Source organism: Macadamia integrifolia, unplaced genomic scaffold (assembly GCF_013358625.1).
Source record: "Macadamia integrifolia cultivar HAES 741 unplaced genomic scaffold, SCU_Mint_v3 scaffold2382, whole genome shotgun sequence".
Lineage (NCBI taxonomy): Eukaryota > Viridiplantae > Streptophyta > Magnoliopsida > Proteales > Proteaceae > Macadamia > Macadamia integrifolia.
Genome location: NW_024868675.1, coordinates 1 through 21,670, shown reverse-complemented (window position 1 = coordinate 21,670; position 21,670 = coordinate 1). Strand labels below are relative to the sequence as shown.

General features: G+C 37.8%; 1 protein-coding gene and 1 pseudogene across 1 annotated transcript; both read right to left on the bottom strand.

The window, feature by feature from the left end:
* Window positions 1–29: 29 nt before the first annotated feature.
* Window positions 30–1,796, bottom strand: LOC122066418 (probable serine/threonine-protein kinase At1g01540). Its single transcript, XM_042630223.1, has 2 exons — window positions 866–1,796; window positions 30–294 (listed from the first exon to the last, which is right to left on the bottom strand). Exons 1-2 carry the CDS (start codon window positions 1,459–1,461, stop codon window positions 117–119), a joined length of 774 nt encoding a protein of 257 aa, XP_042486157.1. The 5' UTR covers window positions 1,462–1,796; the 3' UTR covers window positions 30–116.
* Window positions 1,797–3,085: 1,289 nt separating this feature from the next.
* LOC122066419 lies at window positions 3,086–21,079 on the bottom strand (annotated as a pseudogene).
* Between the last annotated feature and the right edge of the window lie 591 nt (window positions 21,080–21,670).

Sequence of the window (21,670 nt, the reverse complement as noted above, 5' to 3'; positions counted from 1 at the left end):
AAAAAAAAAAAAAAAAAAAAACAAATGAAGGGGAGTAAACAATCATAAATATCTCAAGGTTCAAATCAGACCATAAAACTGAGTTTCCACAGAATTTTAATCCCCAGAACCTAACATCAGCAGAAACCTACCATAAAGGACTTGAGCTTAAAGACAGTTGCACTTGAAATATATTTCGAAAATTCATACCTGTGAGCTCCTTCCACACAGTATCCAAGCAACCTGACCAGATTTTTGTGTCTAACTCGGCCAATTGCCTCCACTTCTACTTTAAACTCCTTCTCAGCTTGACCCCTGATAATTCATTTGTCTCATCAACTAACTCAAAATATCATTAAGCTATATATATATATATATATATATCTCGAAATCCAAGAAGGGAGCAAAAGGTTCTTCACTTAATTATGTTGTTAATTCCAGGTAACAACATAATTAAAACAGTAGAAAAATTGATCTACCTCAAAAGTTATGTAAACACAGCAAGTGTCAAGATAACAACACTTAACAGATCAGACTTAGAAGCCCAAGATTAGCTCTTTGGAATAAAATAAAGCAGCATGGATGAACTCAATGTCTCATTTTGACAGAAGAAGAAGAAAACAGGAATTCTGGATTCAGTAAGAAAGTTTCTGCGGAGCTTTTATTCTTACAAGAAAAACATGTTGGTAGCACTTCATAGAACCCGGTTGACAGAGAAATAAAAATTACCTTCCTTAGAAAACACTTATCTGTAAAGACTATAGAACTAACATTAAGCCAAGGTGTACGACTTGGGCAACTAGGAACAAAGAAATTGAAGGAATTGTCAATAAACAATTCTGCATTCGTGGAATAAAATGCGGCAGAAATCTGGGCAATTAGGTACCTGTTATTCAACAAATTCTTAACAGCAACATGGTTTTTGTCCGGCAAAACGCCGAGATAAACGATCCCATAACCACCTTCCCCAATCACATTCTCATCGGAAAATCCGTTGGTCGCCGCTTCAAGCTCCCGGAGAGTATACCAGTGACCCCAACCCAGATGCGAAACCTCAGGAGGCCCAACGGCCATGGATGTGGAATCCGTCGCATTAGTCGATCGGCTCTCACCGCTTGCGTGTGAAGAGGGTCTATCGGAGAACACCACCCGATGCTCAGGCTTCCCAATGTCGATCTGGATCTCTGGAATAGCAGAGGGAAACGCAGAGCGCTGATCCGGAGCACCAACATGGAGGATCTCTTGGATCTCCTTAGAGACCACAGGGGTCAGCTCACGGGCGCGAAGCCTCTTCCCCGAAAGTGAGCGATAGTATTTGGGAGATTTACGGCGACGAGACGTAATGCAGAGAGAGATGAGGAAGAGTATGAGAACAATGAAAGCCCCAACGCAGATTCCGATCACTACCCATAAACGAAGACCAAAGATTGAAGTCGGCTTCGAGAGCTCACTGTTCAGAAACGCTGTATCGAAGACCGACATGGTCGATACTTGTTGGATTTCCCTAAGATAGCCGAAACAGGGATATTCCGAGTGGAAATTGCATCATATCGCCGGAAAATTTGGGTTTTGCGGCGAAATGGAAGTGGGGTTTGTGGGTGAAAAGAGAGAGAGAGAAGGGAGTTGCAGAGGAGAGGTCAGAGTGAAGGACAAAGTGGGAGTCGAGTCAGAGAGTGTGAGACAGTGAGAGTGACTAAACAGTTAGAGAGAGAGAGAGAGAGTGGAGTTGAATAGAATTACGTATTGCATTACCCTAATAAGTTTTACATAAATAAAGAGAAAAATCCAGTAGACCTAACAAATCTCAAACTTCCATGCAGGCATTACTGGAAAAACAGAGTAGTTTAAAGCAGAAAAACTAATTTCCTAATAAAGAGCGGAAAGCGAAAGAGGAGAGAGACTGTGAGAGAGCCGTTTAGAGAGAGTGAGAGAAAAGAGGAGAGAGACTGAGAGAGCCGTTATTGTTGCGTTAATAATTTCAGGGAATGCATTCCCACGTGTCACAGACTCAGAGTCTCAGGTTGGTATCGGCCGTATCGGTCGATACAGATATTTGAAGATCGGACCTTAAACCGATGAAATATATACATGAAAAGAGTTTCCTGTGATGGAGTGCGATTCTGTAAATAAGCGAGATTTAATGAAAAAATGCAAAGAAATATTCATAAAAATGTCATTTTTCATTTTATGACCTGTCATTTTATCCCATTCATTGAGCGTAGTGACCACACTCACTCCCCAGAGTGAGGTTTGAGAATTCAATATCAGGTGGGGTTAATCCGAGTCCTAGATAATATTTAGATAAAAAAAAAAAAAAAGAACTAGATCTTAAGATCGATCAAGACTGATAATGATTTGAACCAATCTGGATTGGCCAAGAACAAAAGATATTCATGTTTTCAATTAAAAAACATTTTTAAAATTATTTTACCCCTTCACCCACACCGATCCATTGATACAATATCGGTCAAGAATCAAGTCAAGATCAATTGTGATTCAATCCAACCCCCCACAGAAACCTCTGACTCTATTCCGAGAGAGAGAGAGAGAGAGAGAGAGGATCCACTTGATTGTACTAGTGAAAAATCTAATGCCCTTGCTCCACTATCTAGCCCCTCAATTATTAAAAAGAAGTCCAGAGAAGATAGACCACCTTTTTCCATTAATTTAATATTGTTGGTAAAACCTCACACCACCCCCCCAAAAAAAAAAAAAAAAATTTGTTGGCAAAACATATTTTTTTAAACTCTACGATGGATGCTGCTGTAAGTAATCTGTCCTATATTTAATATATGTTTTCTATTTAAAAAATTATGAAAAATCATATTTTATCATTGAGCAAAGAAACTCTATCTGCTTGCATGGCGGTGCAACTAGTGTGCAAGTCAATAGGAGACCACATAGAGGCATCGAAACAGGGGAGGGGCAGCATGACACCGCCTGTATCTTGACATAATAGAACCACGTAAGCACGCAAGGTTCTTTTTCCCTATATCATTTCTTAATACAAGTTTATAAAAATTTCAGGGCAGTTTCCTGCCCTAATATGATGGGTTTCTTGTACATTTCATATATCTACCACATATTAGCTCATATAGAACCAAAATTCGCAAGCATAGGCCCCAAGGTCTTCTATTCAAATGTAAAAATTCAGTTCAAACGAAGTTTACAAAGTGACAATGTACTTTCTATCCAACGGTCAAAATTGCTACATCATAATTCTACATGACCCAATAAAGTAGGCCATCAAGAACTTGCTAAGTGAGTAATGCAAAATTTTTTTTGTTGAATAATCAAATCAAGATTTCCTGCACATTTACAGTTGGGTTTAAATTTGAAAAAGCAATAGAAAGCAACAGCCACAAGCAGAATTAGCTTCATCAAAGCTTTGCTGTTTATCCTTTTTCTACTTTCTATGATGACCTCAGTGATATCCAACTCCTGTAAGCAGAGCTTGTTTCATGGTATGGGAACTTTCGTAGTGCTACATGGAAGAATGAAAATTGGAAATTCAAGCCTGATTCATGTTGAAACCAAAATAAGATTGATTAATGCTCATCCACGCAATGGTCCACCTTGATAGCCTTCAATATTTGACATTTCCGCGTCAATCTGCTTTCTTGTCAGATTCATCAAGCACTGCTAGTCTTTCAACAAATGGAGGATGAGAATAGTGGTAGGCTGAGTACCATGGATCTGTGTTCATTGCTGAATGATTTTCTTTCTGCAAGCCAATAAACCCTCTGATCAGTAATGAACTAATGTTCACCCCTGCACTTTCCATCTTTATATGATAAACCCAACCCTCCCAAAAAAAAAAAGCTTTGCCACCCAAATTAACAGACTTCACTCCCCAGGTGGGTAAAAGACACAGGAGCTGAGTTACTATCCAAGAAATCCGAAATGGAGTACTGGTGGAGCAATCCAACATCGCATTCCAGTCCATTGCATATAGAGACATGTAGATAAATTTTTTTATAAATACAGGTCTGAAAATAATCACCTGTAGTTTCACAAGAACTGCTCGAAGTGGCTTTGAATAACCAAGCTTCTTAACAAAAGCATCAGCCTGAGTAAAGAAACTATCATTTCAGCTTGGGTCGAGAATCAAAAACAGTAGAAATAGATGAGAAAGAGAGACGACAACACATGTGACCAGAATTACTCTGGAAACTAGTTACCTGGAATTCAAAAGATCGTGTAACAAGATTAAGACCAAAAGTAGCAAGATGCTGGAGGGGAAGTACAGTGTTCTGCAATGAACGAAAACCAATGTCATATATGTAAATCAGTAAAATTCTGTGTCTTGTATTCATGTAGGAAACCCATATAAATACACAAAATTGGACACCCATACAAGGTAAGTCCATAGAAAGAAAGAACTTTACAAGGAAAGAGAATATTACAAAAATCTATACAAGGTTTTATAGGGAAAGGGAATATTACACAAATATAACAGCTATACAATGAAAGGATTGAAAGAATCCTATAGAATCCTATCCTTTCATATAACAGCTATACAATGAAAGGATTACAATGAAAGGATCCTATCCTTTCTCTTTACATTCTCCCTCAAACTGATGCTGGGTGGACAGCATAAGTTTGGATGCAAGATACCAATGACGAGCTGAAGACATAGTTTTAGTAAAAATGTCTGCAATCTGATGAGCAGAAGCTATGTAGGGAAGAGAAATAAGGTTATTAAGATATTTGTCACGAATGAAATGACAATCAACCTCAATGTGCTTCGTGCACTCATGAAATACTGGATTGGACGCATTGCGAATGGCACTAGTATTATCAGCATAGAGAGGTGTTGGCTCTGAAAATGAAACAGAGAAATCTTTGAATAACCCATGAAGCCAAACAATCTCACTACAAACTGATGACATCGAACGATATTCAGCCTCTGCAGATGACTTGGAAATTGTATGCTGCTTCTTACATTTCCAAGAAATAAGAGAGTCCCCAAGAAAAACACACCATCCTGAAGTAGAGCGCCGAGAGTCAGGACAACCAGCCCAATCAGCATCAGCATAGACACGCAATTTAATTGAAGAAGAGGAGGAGAAAAATAGCCCTTGTGTAGTTGTCCCTCGCAAATAGCGAATAATGCAATGAGTAGAGGTGAGGTGCAATTGGCAAGGTGACGAAACGAACTGGCTAACAATATGGACAGCATAAGAAATATCTGGGCGAGTCATAGTAATATAGATGAGACTTCCCACAAGCTGCCGATATATAGTAGGATCAGAAAGAGGTTCTCCAGCATGCTTAGAGTATTTGACATTAACTTCCATAGGAGTATCCACTTTCTTGTCATCAGTTAAGTTGGCTAGTTTAATCAAATCTTGAACATATTTGTGTTGGTTAACAAAGTAACCCCGTTTAGAGTAGTGAACCTTGAGTCCAAGAAAATATGTGACAGGACCCAAATCCTTCATCTTAAAGGAAGAACTTAGAAGTGACTTCAATGTGGTAATAGCGTCAATATCATCTCCAGTAATAAGAATGTCATCCACATATAATAGAAGACACGCTACACCTTTAGCAGAAGAATGAAAGAACAATGAGTAATCATGGTAACTCTGAGTAAAACCAGCATGAATAACCACCTCTCGAAAACGTTCAAACCAAGCCCTAGGAGCTTGCTTCAAACCATATAAGGATTTCTTTAGTCTACAAACCATTGATCGATTATATGAAAGACCAGGAGAGGGGTGCATATAAACTGTTTCCTTCAAATGACCATGTAGAAAGGCATTCTTAATGTCCATTTGAAATATAGGCCATTGACGGACATCAGAAAGAGCTAAGATGACCATAAAGAGCTAAGACGACATGAACAGTGGTCATCTTAGCAACTGGAGCAAAAGTCTCAGAGTAGTCGATACCATATTCCTATTTATCTCCCTGAGCAACAAAACGAGCTTTATATCTATCAATAGAGCCATCAGACTTGAGCTTCATAGAATATACCCAATGACACCCAATAACTGGAGTATTCGAAGGAGTAGGCACCATATCCCAAGTATCATTTTCCACTAAAGCATTAAGTTCTGAGTCCATAGCCTCTTGCCAACAAGGAAAACGACATGCCTGCCGGTAACATTTAGGAAGAGAAACAGGATCTAACGAGACAAAAAGAGAAGTAATGGGATCCAATGGAGCAAACAGAGCAAGGGTTCAGATCTCAGCCTTCTCTAGAATCTCTGGAGCATTCCGATCATCTCTGCAGCAAGGGTTCAGATCTCAACCTCTGCCAAGCATTCTGATCCTCCGATTCCAATCTTCCGCTGTCCTGTGAGCAATCTGTGCATCTGTGAACAGTCCTTGTTCAGTTCTGCTGCAATCTGTGCCTTGTGGGTACCCTCCTTCCTCACTTATTAGTTCTTATCCTTCTATATATATATATATAAATTTGTTTTGCTGCCACCTATTTTCTGCCACCCATTACCCATTTGCTGCAATACCATCCTACGTCTCTTGCTCTTTTCATTGACTGCTATTAATTTTTTTTTCCCATTATTTGTTCTTCCAAAATGGAAAAATCTGAGATATTGTCTGTTAAATTCGATGGTACAAACTATGGTATTTGGAGGTTTCATTTTCAGTTTTTCATGGAAGGGAAAGGTTTGTGGGGCTATATCGATGGCTCGACATCCCAACCATCTGTTACTGATCCTTCCAAGTCATCTAATTTGGCTAAATGGAAGATTGATAATGCTAAGATTATCACTTGGATTCTTGGTACTATTGATCTGCATATTGGTATTCCTATGCGTGGTTTTTCCACATCTCATGAGATGTGATCATATCTTGAACGAGTTTATCAGCAATCAAATTTAGCCAAAAATTTTCAAATTGAAAATGATTTAATTTCATATGGTCAGGGAGAGAAGTGTTTTTAGGAATATTATGCTGGTTTCCTCACTTTATGGAATGAGTATGAACAGGCTCATATAACTTCCGATTTATCTGATTGTTGCATTAGCACCTTACAGAAAATATATGCTGAAAGAAAAGTAATGCATTTTCTCATGAAATTGAGAGCTGACTATGAGGTTGTTCGAGCTAACATCCTCAATAGGGGTACCCTACCTTAAATGGATTTGGTTCTTGGGGAGTTGCTTCGGGAAGAGACTCGACTCACTACTCAAACTACCCTTGACCAGAGAAGGATGATGTGGTATTCTTCACCAACAAACCCAAATCGAAACCTCCCTCTGATACCATGTAAATCAGCAAAATTCCGTGTCTTGTATTCCTGTAGGAAACCCATATAAATACACAAAATTGGACACCCATACAAGGTAAGTCCATAGAAAGAAAGAACTTTACAAGGAAAGAGAATATTACAAAAACCTATACAAGGTTTTATAGGGAAAGGGAATATTACACAAATATAACAGCTATACAATGAAAGGATTGAAAGAATCCTATCCTTTCATATAACAGCTATACAATGAAAGGATTACAATGATAAGATCCTATCCTTTCTCTTTACAATATATAAAGGGTTTACTGTTGAGAGAATGGATTCCCACCTTGTCAGGCACAGTCCAGACAGAAATACATGATATTCTAGACCTAGTAACCTGAAACTATATCTGGCTGGAAAGGATGGAGTAAAATTAGTAGTAAGCATAATATGGAAAACCAACTGAGATTATTTTATTTATGTATGTAAAAGATACATGCACATACTGTATGATACTGCATCACAATCTACATTCATAATATGTAATACTTCAGCAGATAAGCTAGGAAGGGTGGAGATATATTGGGAAATGGTGTAGATTCGTGCATTCATTCCTTACCTTTCCTACTGTGGCATCAGTTTTTTCTTCTTGATGTTACCATGTGTATGTAAATGTACTTGACATGTACAGTTCCCTTCTCAGGTTCTCTGATTATAAAATGATTGATCTTACCTTTAAAAATTCTAGAGATGTATAATTATATTTAATAAACCCCTCCAGGGAGTTTCCCACACCAACAGTTGGAGGCGAGCATGTATCAGATTTAGGATAGTTGTTAGCTAAGTTAGAGTTAATTTCCTATTTTGATTATGCATTCTACTTTCCTATTTGGGTTATGGCTATGTAATAGGTAGTCTATATATTGAATGAAAGGGGAAGTCCCAACCACATGGTTGTGACTCCCAAGTTACACCGATCTCTTTGTCTCTCTCTTATTTCTTCATCTTTGATTCTGGTTGTCAAATCTTTACACCTACTATTTGCTATTTTCTGCCAAATGCAGGGATAATTTGTTCATTTTAACTGTTGTGTAAATGTGGAAATTCTCTAGAGGTATCTTTCAAATTTAATAGCCCATACAGCCATCAACCATATGGACAATTGTGTGGAGGGTTTTCCTTAGTTGTAAATTTTGTTTCAGTGACCATTTCAGTCGACGGACCAAATGAAAATTTCGGATATTTCAGTCTTAACTTTTTGGTCAATATATATGTATATTTATGTGAATATGTATTCACATAATTATTTTATATATATATAATTTTTGAAGAAATTGAGATAGTATATGTACATGTGTTTTATACACACACACACACACACACACATATATATATATATATATATGGGAGAGGGATAGGTATGCTGCTGGCTTTCCTGGAGCTAGCGTCTCAACCAACGGAAGTGCTGGGATGGGAGGGGCACAGGGGACTTTTCCAAGGGGAGGAGGAGAGAGAGACATAGATCTGGGTATACCGGTGGCACACCCAGTCTTTTCCCTATATATATAGATATATATATATATATATATACATATGCATATTTTAGTATTTTGCACATTATGAGTTTATGTAATGCATATATAAACAAGGATAACTTTAACCAAGAGCTGCCTTTAGCTGATGGTTGATACATTGCATCTTTACTCTTTAGTGTGAACTACAGGATCTTATTCTTTCAATCTCTAAGGTTTCTCTAACATAGTTTTGAAATGGGCCAGAGAAGGTTCGGTTCATCGGCTTGGGAGTTGGGACGGAATTGGGTTGGTCCATAGTTAGTAGCAGAAACAGTGATGAAAATTTCAATCAAGAAATTGGCCAAAAATTAGTTAAAACCCCAAAATAAAAGTTAGGGATACCTTACCTGCATCTTATCGGATGCGTGCACACTACTGATTTGAAACCTAACCAAAATTTACAGCCATGGTTCTTTCTCTTGTCTTATAACAATGTATAAAGACTTGTGTTGGATTGGCACTACATAGATAATCTATATAGATAGAATCAATATGTGGATGTGGAATAAATAAGGAAGAAATAAGAAAGAATCTCGGGTTTATTCAAAAATTCAGTATCAATAAAGGTACAATAAGCAAGCTCAGCCCTGTTTTCTGACACCACAAACAAGTACCACATGTTTATGCATGCAAAATAAATGAGATGTGGTCAGTATAAATTTATAATTGAAAGTTATTTATCAAAAAATAAGGAAAAAGAAATCAAACCTGAAAGAGGATGAGCCCAATGAGCACGTGCTGTGTGTCAAACCCAAAACTTTCAAACAAATTCTTTGAGTTCCTCACAAGAGTATACCCTCCAAATTGTAAAAAGGTAAGGACCTCCATTAATGCTAAATGTGACAAATGAAGCCGAGAAAGCAAACCAAAACTACCCTACATATTCACATGAATGAATACCATGAGCCAATCCAAGTGGACTAGTCACTGAAGCAGACGATAATATAGAAAAGATATGTAACTACCAAGGATTATCCTGTTTTGAGAATCACTATGTTGAATATGCATGTATGGCATATCCTTGTTTAGTGAAGGTGAAATAACTTCAATATTCAAGGAATTTTTGGAACTCTCCTCACCCAGCCAAGAAAAGAAAAGAAATAAAATAAATGGTCTTGTTCTGAGCCTGCAAGAAATTGTGTGCCTGACACTGAAACGCTTGTTCATGTCAGTCAATTACTTGGGCAATGAGCTTGCTAGGGATGGGGCAGTAAGACTGATTTGTCCCCTTTGTGGGTTAGCAGGCTTAGCTTACGATTGTTGTTGTTGTGCAATTAAGTATTGTCTCTTATCTCTTCCTTGTTTTTCAGAAATAAAATTTTCTAATTAAAAATCCAAAACAGAACAATACTTCTTCACATCTGTTGATAAGTATCTAAGGTGTCATGAAGACCACCATAGCTCAACTTCACTACATGATCATGGTAACAAAAGAAAGTTGAAGAATGTTCTGATAACCTAATAAAAAAGGAATGGATTTTCAAAGATATTGAACTTCAATAGTTACCCAACCACCCCCCACCCCCCAAAAAAAATAAAAATAAATAAATAAAGGGAAAAAAATATGAAAGCTATATTTTCATGGAAGGCAGAACATACTTGGATTGCAATAAACTTATATATTGGATGACCACGTTTCCAATGCCCCAGTTCATGGGCAATAACAGCAACAACTTCATCTTTTTTGCACTGCCAAGATGCAATTGGGCCATATTACATAAGCTTCAGTGTGAAAAATAGAAATATTACAGCCTAATATCAAATATTTCCACCCTTACGACTATGATTTTCTTATAGAATTCAGTAATGACCTTTAAGAATGTGAAACGCCAGAAGAAAATGAGTAACAACGATGAATAGGATGGTTGATTCTCCCAAATTCCCACAGAACTAAACTGTGATTCGTTTACATGACAGCATTAACATTCAATGAATGTACAAAAATTACACAAACAAGGTGTTTTCACATAAAAAGGCTCAATTAAGTTTTGGAACACGCAGTAAGTATATCTTTTAAGAACTCAGAGGATGATCACTCTGGCAACAGACAACCAGGTAAACATATATATCCAAAAAGAAAATGACAACGAGGAAAATAAAAACGATGAAGCTTCCAATAGCGTCTTAGCAAGGAATGGCAAGGATTCAGCTGAACAGTACCCAAATTTAATCGTTTATTACCTTGAATTCATAAAGCCGTCACAATTTGCAAGCCAAGTACATCAACGAATACGCCATTATCAACAGGGTTGAAAAGGCCAAATAGAATATTCCATTATCAAGTTGGCAGGTAAGGCCTTGAGATTGTCTGTCTATACAATAACAACACGAAACGAAGAAATATCTGGCAGCATTGGATGGAAAGAAGAGATTAGGTCAGTATTTGGAATGGATTCTTCAGAATGTGAATATGCACATTACCATTCCTAGAATGCAGAACTCATTCTAGAGAAGAATGAGAACTTCGTTGGGATCAGCCTAGAATGCATTCTTCACAGTGGAATGGGTTAAGCATTTTATTTTGGTCCGATTCCCTCAAATTGCCAAAGAGAGGCTATTCAATGAAGTGAACTAGGCCTCTGGCTCCCTGGCACAAAATTGTTTGGTTCAAAGGCCGTATCCCTCACCACAGCTTTACAATTTGGCGCACCTTATCCAATTGTGTTCCTACACAATCCTTCCTCATACATCCCCACATTCCTGTTCCTCCCTCCTGCTGCCTCTGCCCTCATGGCTCCAAGGACACTGCTCATCTCTTCTTCTCCTACCCCCTCTCCTCCTCGGTTTGGAAAAGAGTCCTCTCTAGTTGTTGGCCCTCTAGAAGATCCATTATTCCTCTGGATAGGGAATGGGTCTAGATTGATATGACCTTCAGGGGTTCCTTCATCTGTGACGCTATTGGAAAACTAGCTTTCCATGCTACCATTAACCACATCTGGATGGAGCGTAACATCCATAAATGGTCCTCCAATTCTCATTATAAGGACAAGATTTGGAAAACCATCTACCTCAATGTCTCCGCTAAAGTTAGATCTCTTCACCCTCGGCCAATTCCTAATACTCGTAGGAATAGACATATCAAGGCTTCCTGGAGACTGCCGGTTGACTTCATTCCCCCTCCCCATTGATGTCCCCCCCCCCTCCCCTTTTTGAGGTTCCCCTTTGGTTTTCTCCAGGGTTAGTTTTATTGTTGCCCTCCCAGATTTGATTGTTTGTTGAGGTTATGCCACCTTCCCCCCACCCCCCCAATTTCTCTTCCCTTTTATATTCTTTCTCCTTGGTAATGAATTAGTTTATTCATCCAAAAGAAAAAAAATGAAGTGAACTGTGAAGAAGTCAACCTGGAATTCCGAAATCTGGAGCTGTTTCTGTATGAAGGCTGAGATCTGGATTTGCAGGTAATTTGAAGACAGAGTATTCCAGGTATTGGAACTTCATTTCTGCTCCGCTCTGCCTTAGTCTTATACTAAAAATGGTCGGCTTTCCATGTTTCATGTGCCTGAGATATAGTGGTTGCGTCATTTTCTGAAAATTTGGATGTGTTCTGCTTGCTTTGAAGCTAATTTCTTATTTATCACTTAATATTTCTGGTGGATAGTTGGGCTCTGTGGTGCTTAGAAGAAAAAGCCGAGCAGTGACCACCTTCAGCAAGCACACACACAGAGAATACCAGCAACCCCCATGAAAACTCGGGGGGGGGGGGGGGAACATTGCACAAAACTTTCTTTCCTCTCACCATCCATCTTGCAAGTGGGTCTAAGGTTTTTTTATTATTATTATATTTATTTTAGACAGCAAAAAATACAAAAATACACTCAAATTGTAGTAACAAATTTAACACATATATTTTATAATACTAAGTGCACTTGCAGAATGCGGGATGGGATTCTGGATGTATTCCAAAATGAGGCCTGTTCTTAATCACATTTTAGAAATCCAGAACGGGAATGTATACCAAACAGCATTCCTCTCACTCCAGCATGTATTTTAGACGCAGAACATGTTCTGAGGTTGCAAACCAAACACAACCAAGGTCTGGCTAAGAAAGAGAAGAACAAATGAGATTGAATGACGTCGCCAGTAACAAATTTAACACATATATTTTATAATACTAAGTGCACTTGCAGAATGCGGGATGGGATTCTGGATGTATTCCAAAATGAGGCCTGTTCTTAATCACATTTTAGAAATCCAGAACGGGAATGTATACCAAACAGCATTGCTCTCACTCCAGCATGTATTTTAGACGCAGAACATGTTCTGAGGTTGCAAACCAAACACAACCAAGGTCTGGCTAAGAAAGAGAAGAACAAATGAGATTGAATGACGTCGCCAGTGGAAGAGGGAGGAAAATATAGGACCATCTAGCTCTGGACGTAGGATAAAGACATCCCAACAGTTCATATACCTTTCAGTCTGTTCAAGTTAGCACAGAATTTTCATGGGATCCCACCTCCTAATAAAATTCAAAGCAATTTAAAAAATAAGAAATTAAAGGAACTGCAGGTGTAACATGCAAATGATCCCAGCTGTAAGATCAAAAGGAAATAATGGTCAGAAATGTAATATACCTATCACCAATGTTATCATACATAGGCATGCTGCAGGATATAAAGACCTAACAGATTATTATTCCACCCCTGCCCTCAAAAGAAAAAAAAATTAGTAACTGTGTTATTGTTCGTTCAGGATTATCTCCAGGCCTTTTGAATTGCCAAATCTGCTGAGTATAGGAAAGAGAACACATGTTAACACTTTAAAAGCTAACAAAGTGGTCAGTGAACATGAAAGCACAAGTTCAACTAATGTGTGATTGATAATTTGATATGTTATCCTAACTTGTGAATATGAATTTAAACAGCAAAATATCACTAAGAGTAAACTTTTGACAAAAAGATTAGAAATCATGAAAGAAAAACCTATCAATAACAACAACTCAGCCTTATCCCAACTAAATGGGGTTGGCTACATGGATCCTTACCCTCCATCAAATCTATTCAAAGAAATTTATGATAAAATGCCTAAGTTATGCATGTTTTTCCTCACCACTTCTCTCAAATTCATTTTAGGTCTTCCCCTAGCTCTTTTAGCTCCTTCAATCTGAATCAAATCACTTCTCCATATTGAAGCATCTAAAGGCCCCATTGTACATGGTCATGTCCCTTCAAGCGACTTTCTCACATCTTATCATGTATCGTCGCTACTCCCAAATCAGCTCTAATTTGTTTTTCCTTACTTTATCTTTCCTAGTTTTACCACATATCCATCTCAACATGTTCATCTCAGCTACACTGAGTTAATCTATATGATGTTTCTTAACTGCCCAACATTCCATGCCATGCATCATAGTTGGTCATATGACTGTACTATAGCATTTTCCTTGTGCACATAATCATAAGCTCTTCCACACTTCTATTAGGACCACATATGGACCAAGTGCCTTGTCTAATTTCATCCTCCTTAGAACTTCTATACTTCAAGCACCCTAATTTTTCATATATATATATATATATAGTGTCCAAACATCGAGATGTTTGAGTTTGAGGGGCTCAAGTGTAGTTGGCGAACTGCCTAAGCAAGTTCCATGTCCCTAAAATTCTCAGGCCGATGTATTGGGATTTGTTAGCCTGAATTTCAGACACATGCCGAGAAACTGAGGCGGGTGGGGGTACAATAGGCCCGAATTAGCGTCAAATCTGCATCTTATGGGCGCCAACAGTGTTATATCACCCAGTAATGAGCCGCCCTGAGGTTTGAGACGTCCGTGAGAGCGTCTGATCACGTGTTGCCTAATGTGAACCGTATCCGTTCTCACCAGGATACAGAGGGATGGGTGAATAAACTAGGCCTCCAATCCTTAGGAGAGAAGAGAAGTGCCTACATGGGTACTTCTATACATATATATATATATATACACAAGACATGGTGTCTTGATGAGTTGTGCAACCTTCTAAGAAACTATTACTCGAAGTGTCTGCCTACTAGTACTTTATCACCCTCACTTTTAACACATCTAACATGATTAAAATCTCTACTCTTCAGGTCCCTCATTTATCCATCTTAGATAGCTTTTTCCCTTCCTTGTCCTCAAATTGTTATAGAGATCCTCATATTTCTTCTCCTTTGCTTTTCCGCACTCCTTTGGGCTTCATTTCTAGAAACTCTATACCTTTTTAAATCCTCTACATCCTTAGTCCTTCACCATGTCTTAAAACTTCTTTCTTAGCCTTAATGTCTACTTGAAAATCATCATCTCACCACCAAGTCTCCCCAGATGAATGATTTTTCCCTTTCAATTTTCCAAGGATATCTTTAGCAACCTTCTTACTACAAGTAGTCATCTTGTTCCATGTTGTATTAGTGTCTCCATCAAAGTCACACCTTCCTTGTTTGACCAATTTATCAATAAATGATTTCAGTTTCTCATTTTAAGCTCCACCACCTTATCCTAGGGAAAATGATCTCACCTTTCTTACATTTTGGTGTAATGAGACACATATCCATGACCACTAATCTATGTTGAGTAGTTAGGCTCTCTCCTGGTGTAAGCTTACAGTGCTTACATGACAACCTATTGGTACTTTGAGTTAGAAAAAAATCTATTTTGGCTACGATGATGCCCATTTTTGAAGTTAACTAAATGATCCTCTCTCTTCGAAGTATGTGTTTATTTTGGATAAATCATAAGCCACAACAAAATCTAAAACTGAAGTCCTTGCCTCATCGTCTCTTCAAAACCATATGCTCCATGTCTTCCTTCATAGCCTCTATGATCCCTCCCAATACGTCCTTATAGACCTCTCCCTATAATATTCTTTTCTCTTAACTAAAACCTCATATTAGTGTGTAAACGCTAATTACACTGACAACTTCTTTGTCCAGCCCAAGTGTTTTAACATCCACCACATCATTTTTTTAAACCTTTATCCACTACTATGCCCACTCCACTTCTATAACTTTTATCCCCCGTAGACCAAAGTTTAAAGTCATCGAACTCCTTGGATTTTTTACCCTTCCATCTAGTTCTTGAATATAAATTATGTCAATACTTCTTCTCCTAATAACATCTATCAATTCTAGAATTGCTAATCTAATCCTACGCTTTTGGAATAGCTTCTTTACCCCATTCATCCATGGTGCGAAAACCCTTGCCTAATTGTCACCGCATCCGGTTGCCGACACAATGCATCGTTTGCAGGGGAAGCCGTAGCTAACCCTTGCTCATTATACACCACACCTAGGTCAAAGTGTAGCGTGTCGCTTCCAGGGGGACGACCTAGCATAAGGTCGAGACTATAAGGTTCTAGGATCCATTTAAAAAATGTTTGGCTAAAGTCCTTTTTGGTTCTGGCTGCCTACCCAACGCACTAACCCCCATCCATCTGGGCTTAGGACCAGCAGCAAAAACACTAGTAGAATTGAAAGACAAACCTATCAAAAGAAAAAACCACGTAAGACAAGTCCATGTGTAAGAGAAAAGATTGAGAAATGAGCTTTCTCTAAAATGTTGTTTATGCAGTATTCACTGTGCAAGGATCCAACAGTCACTATAATAAGATCATTACACCACAATGTCATATGGAAAGAGAAGGAAGTTTTGTCAACATAAAAGTGGACAGCCACAACCAAATCACTAAAACATATAATGTCAAAAACTAATGGATCCAATTACATCTAAGTATCTATCCAATCAATATTTCTATTGGAATGAGAGAAATGATTTGGAAATGATTCAATGAAACATTGCCATCTCACTTAGCCTTGCACCACAAATGGAATCTCCATCCAGTCAAGAATAGTCATACTGCAAATGACAAAAGTAAAATAAATATAGAATCTGGATTAGTCATAGTTTGCATTCCTAGTTCTTCAATGAACAGTTGGGATAAGGCTTGGTTGTTGTTCAATGAACATGAACAGAGAGAGGAGGTAGGTGAGAAACAAGGTCCTTTTTTATGCTCTGTAGTAGAAATGTCTTCATACCTGCTGAATTAACATATCATAAAGGACAATCCGCTTGTTCTTAAAGAATCCATACGTGTAAGCCTGCCAGATATTGATTAGATGAATGAGACCACCACAAAATGATTATTGATATTTGATATATCCAAAGGAAAAACACACAAAAATTCTTATTCATGGAATATATTTTAAAAAGTTGGAGACAAGAAGTATGGGATGGGATGGTTAGAGATTTGGCTCACAGAACCAAGGGCCTATCATACACTTGCCAACTGTCCAATGAGATTCTTCTACACCCTTTCCTTTCTTTTCTTTTCTTTTTTTTTTTTTTTTTTTTGGGGGGGGTGTGGGGGCGAGGTTTTTGGGGAGGAGTTTACTTGATAGGTTTCTTTTAAGTGTTAAGCATTTCTTAAATTAAAGATACAATTTTTTTTTCTTTTGATCTACTTACCCCTTGACTTCCTCTAGGTTTATAGGAGTTGGGATAGTATCAGAGTAGGAATGTAGGATTATGCAAAAGCCACCCTGCTGCCATCCATTCTCAAGGTAAATTTTGAGACTTCCTTGCGTCGACATGGGTATCAAGGCTTCAGGGCAAATGCTTTTTAAATATGATTATGCAAAGCCTAGGTCTTGTCCCAAGTATGACCTCAGATAGAGCCGATTGGAGGGCAAATATCCATGTAGCCGATCCCATTTAGCTGAGATTTTCCTGACTTGCTGATGCTGAGCTTCTTTCCTTTTACTTTCATCTCTCCTATTTTGTTTTTGCACGGATCCATGTAGCCAACCCATTAAGTTGGGATAAGGCTGAGTTCGTTGCTGTTGTTGAAGGAAAACCCTCACCATGTCAAAGTAAATAAATATATCCAGTAAATTCATAAGCAAATGCTGACAGAGCGACCCAAACCTCATTCATTCTCCTCCGTACTTGTATGAATTCTATGCTGATTGACAGACTCAAACAAAATCACAATTGTGAAGTAACACATATTAGATTAAACTATCAGAGTTAAATCTTCACATTGCTATGGCTTGACCCTGTAGATACATGAAGAACAAAGAGTTTCTTTAAAGGAAACTTGAGTGAGGAAGCAAGGTTCTCAATGTTCCGTTTCAGTTGTCCATTGGTAAGCTGAGGGGAGCGGTAAAACAGGGAAAACGAGAATATTCATCATTAATCACTAAAAGAGCACCTGTATGTATCTTCAGGATAAAGGAAGCAGTAACATATGAAATCTAACAAAAAGGTTAACTTAGATCAGGTATGAAGGACTGCAATCTATCAGTTACCAAAATATGTTAGAAGAAAAAATAAATACTCACAGGGGTAAACTTGTTGAAAAGTGGAGCAATTGCAATAGGATAAAGGGTCATCATCATAATGGATACAGCAAACATAAATCCCCAAAGATAGATAGCCAAGTAAGGACCTCCTTTCTGCAGCAATACAAAAACAATGTAAGAGTAATGTATGGACTAGATCAGCACACGATGGGAGTTAATGAATGAATGGGGAGGTTCTAAATATGCCAGGATAAGGGGGTGACTGGCTACCATTTATTTACAGGTAAGGTGCAAAAATGGACATCTCCACCATCTACCATAATGCAATAACTAATGGCATTTGGTGGCACATTTTGCAGCCAACAAGTCTGGAATCAAATCCCACAGAAAATAAATATCAGTTGTAAACCTCATTTTGATTGTTATAAAACAGTGACCAGCTTGATAACATAGTGCTTGCCAGAATGCATAGACTAACATACTAAACAAAAAGAATAATGGGAAGTATGCTATTTAAATCAACACTTCGTCTTGGAATAAACCAAAGATTAAAAAATCCCAGAATCAGGATACACATCGGTCCTGGTTGATTCCAATCCAATCTGAATCGGAATCAACGGGCCAGAATTGGCCAAAATAAGCCCTAATCCTAGAGATTTTAGAGGGGGTATCAGCCAGAATCATGATCGGCCTCAGCCAATTCCAATCCGATGTGGTCGATTCATCCAATATGATTCTTTAATCCTTGGAATAAACATCAGTTAATAACATATCCAGCTGGTCAGAGTAGCTTGTTCTGGTGGTCCATTGACTTGGTCGTATTTTGGCACACTTACTCTCTCCTTCTAACTATTAAACCCTCAATATTGTTTACCACTAAAAGTCTAAAAATAAAATTTTAAATTAAGAAAATGTCCAAACGCATTTGAATTTTTAAAGCAGGCTGCCAGTTGAGAATCATGAACACCAATAAAACCAAACACTACACGAACTAAGGTACCCAACAGTCAATACAAAGCAAATGATGAATTCATAATACCTGTACTATTACAATGATGGCAGCCACAATGGATGGTCCAATTATGATATAAAGGAAAATTGCCTTGAAGATATCCCCAAAGAATAGCCATATTGTTTTCTGAAAAAATATATTAAACAAATAAAAAAAAAAAATCTCTGAAGAAAAATTGATCAAAAAGAGTATAAGATATTTTAAAAGAAAATGCACAGAAAAACGGATGACAATTCAAATGCAGATCTAGTATACCAACAAAGAAGACAACATATACAATATACATGAAAAAGATCCAAGCAAGAGCACAAACCTTATTGAAACCATGTCGAGCCTTAATCACGAAGGTTGAATACAAAGAAAATGGCAAGTCCACCAGTTGAGTCTTTAGATCAGGGCTGCATTGTATAGAATTTACCTACCAGTGTAATTTAGTTTATTTCGGTTTTCGAAGAAAACCCTTTCCTGAGTCTGAAATAGACCTTCTTAATATTTGGATACATCAATTTAATAAAATTTCAAGAAATATCCAGTTCTGCACATTGAGTTTAGACCTTAAACCCTAATAAGATATATGCATAAAAAGAAATATTGTTTAAGAATAAGGAACATGATTTTTCGGTTTCCCCAATAAGATATATGCATAAAAAGAAATTCGAGTGTGGGAAGTATTAATGCAATATTTCCGATGCTGAACTGGCAACTGAACTCATTGCCATAGCAGTAGTAGAGTTCATATCAATACCTGTGACCAAATTATAACACCAGCCAAGAAGTGAGTGTGTGAAGTATTTCATTCTCTGGGTTTAGGTCAATGTACACAAGAAACTCTACCGATATCTGCAGCCCAAATAATGGGATAAGATGAAAACAATATAACAGTGTAAGACGATATCTTCATCCAAGTGTGCATATTTTTTCTTTTTGGTGGTTGGCGGGGTGGGTAGGGAAACTGTTATCACTTACTCACCTTCCAGAAGCAGGGCAAGATGCCGATGTACAATACAAGAGTGACCATTAGTATGGTCACAGCCCCACGAACAAAACGAAAGTAGCTAAAAGACATAGTCAATAGACCAATCAGACAAAATAGATTACTAGAACCCTTGAACCAGATCAAATAACCGTAACAAAACCATGATCTTCAGATAAACTAACCCACCCATAACAAAATGATCTTCGGTGGGCAAGCAAGAAGAGGCAAACCTTTTATCAAGACTATAGGCTCGAGACTTCTCAAATTTTCTTCGACTGATAACTCCTACCAAAGGTTTGGGAGGTGTTGGCATCTTGAGAACAGCATGTTGCCGCAAATTCAGATGTGTCTCGAAAATGTATCCAGATATCATAAATCCTGAGAAGAAGCAGAGGGAGTGTCTTGGTTAGAACGAAACTAAGTTGCACAGTAAAGAAACGATAACCAGAGCAGAATTCCATGACGGGAAAAAAAATCCAAAGCAGAACAAAATAAAGAAAATGAACACTCAATGAACAAACAAAAGAGATTTCTTGTAAATTGGCAAGATCAGTAAACCTATATGTAAGAATCAAAATTACTATCAAGAACTCGGAAGTTTGGCATCGAAATCGAACAACCCAATATCAAAGAAAACAAAATCAATGAAAGAAACAACAGAAAGTACAACAAAAAACACACACACACACACACACAAAAAAATAAGAACCTGGCTTAAGCATTCAATCGGCATTGCATGAGAATCAAGAACATATTCAACAAGAAATGAAAAAAAGAAGTACACGAAAGCTCAGACAAGAAAAGATGGAAAAAAACCCTACCCACTACAGCTTCCAAGTATGGAAACGCCATTGCAGATTCAGACTGGAGTCACGACTGTACAGACTACAAAATCTACCGCTTCCAAGGGAAGAACAAATGCTTTGTTTGCTTGTACAGTAAGACGACGCTGCTTGAATGATTTCGAAATTTCTTCGTTAAAAAGAAATCCAAACGATTTGAAGAGAAGAACAGATGTTCTGTCAGCAGAGTAAAGATCATTTGTTCAAAAGAACTAAATTTAGTTCTGTCCAAAAGAACAAAACCCGTTTCCCGGGAAACTGGTCCACTTAGATTTTTCCGCGGATTAAACTAAATTTAAAAAGGTTCCACCAAAAAAAAAAACTAAATTTAAAAAGGAAAATGGAATACATACACAAAAGTGAATTAGTGATACTACATAGTATACTCCTTACCCAAAAAAAAAAGATACTACATAGTATACTCTCTCTCTCTCTCTCTCTCTCTCTCTCCCTCCTTGACCATGTGGGCCCTCTTGTATGGGGAGAAAGATCATTTTCAACTGCTAGGATGCGAGCGAGGCTTCCGATGGCTGTGAAGACCTAGAGGTACGTACCCATGTGACGTTTATGTGTCCAAGTCCTCCTAGTTGTTGGATGTATCATTGGGTGCTTAATCGGTTGGAGAAATTAAAAAAAATAGTGTTTTATTTGAAATAAAACCAATACAATTGATACATATCAACATTGATATCAACTGATAATCTGATACCATGAATTAAATCTTGTCAAGTTAGATTTTCCATGGATTATATTTTAAAAGAAGAATGAAATACACATAACATACTAATTCTATATAGTAGTCTCTCTCTCTCTCTCTCTCTCTCTCTCTCTCTCTCT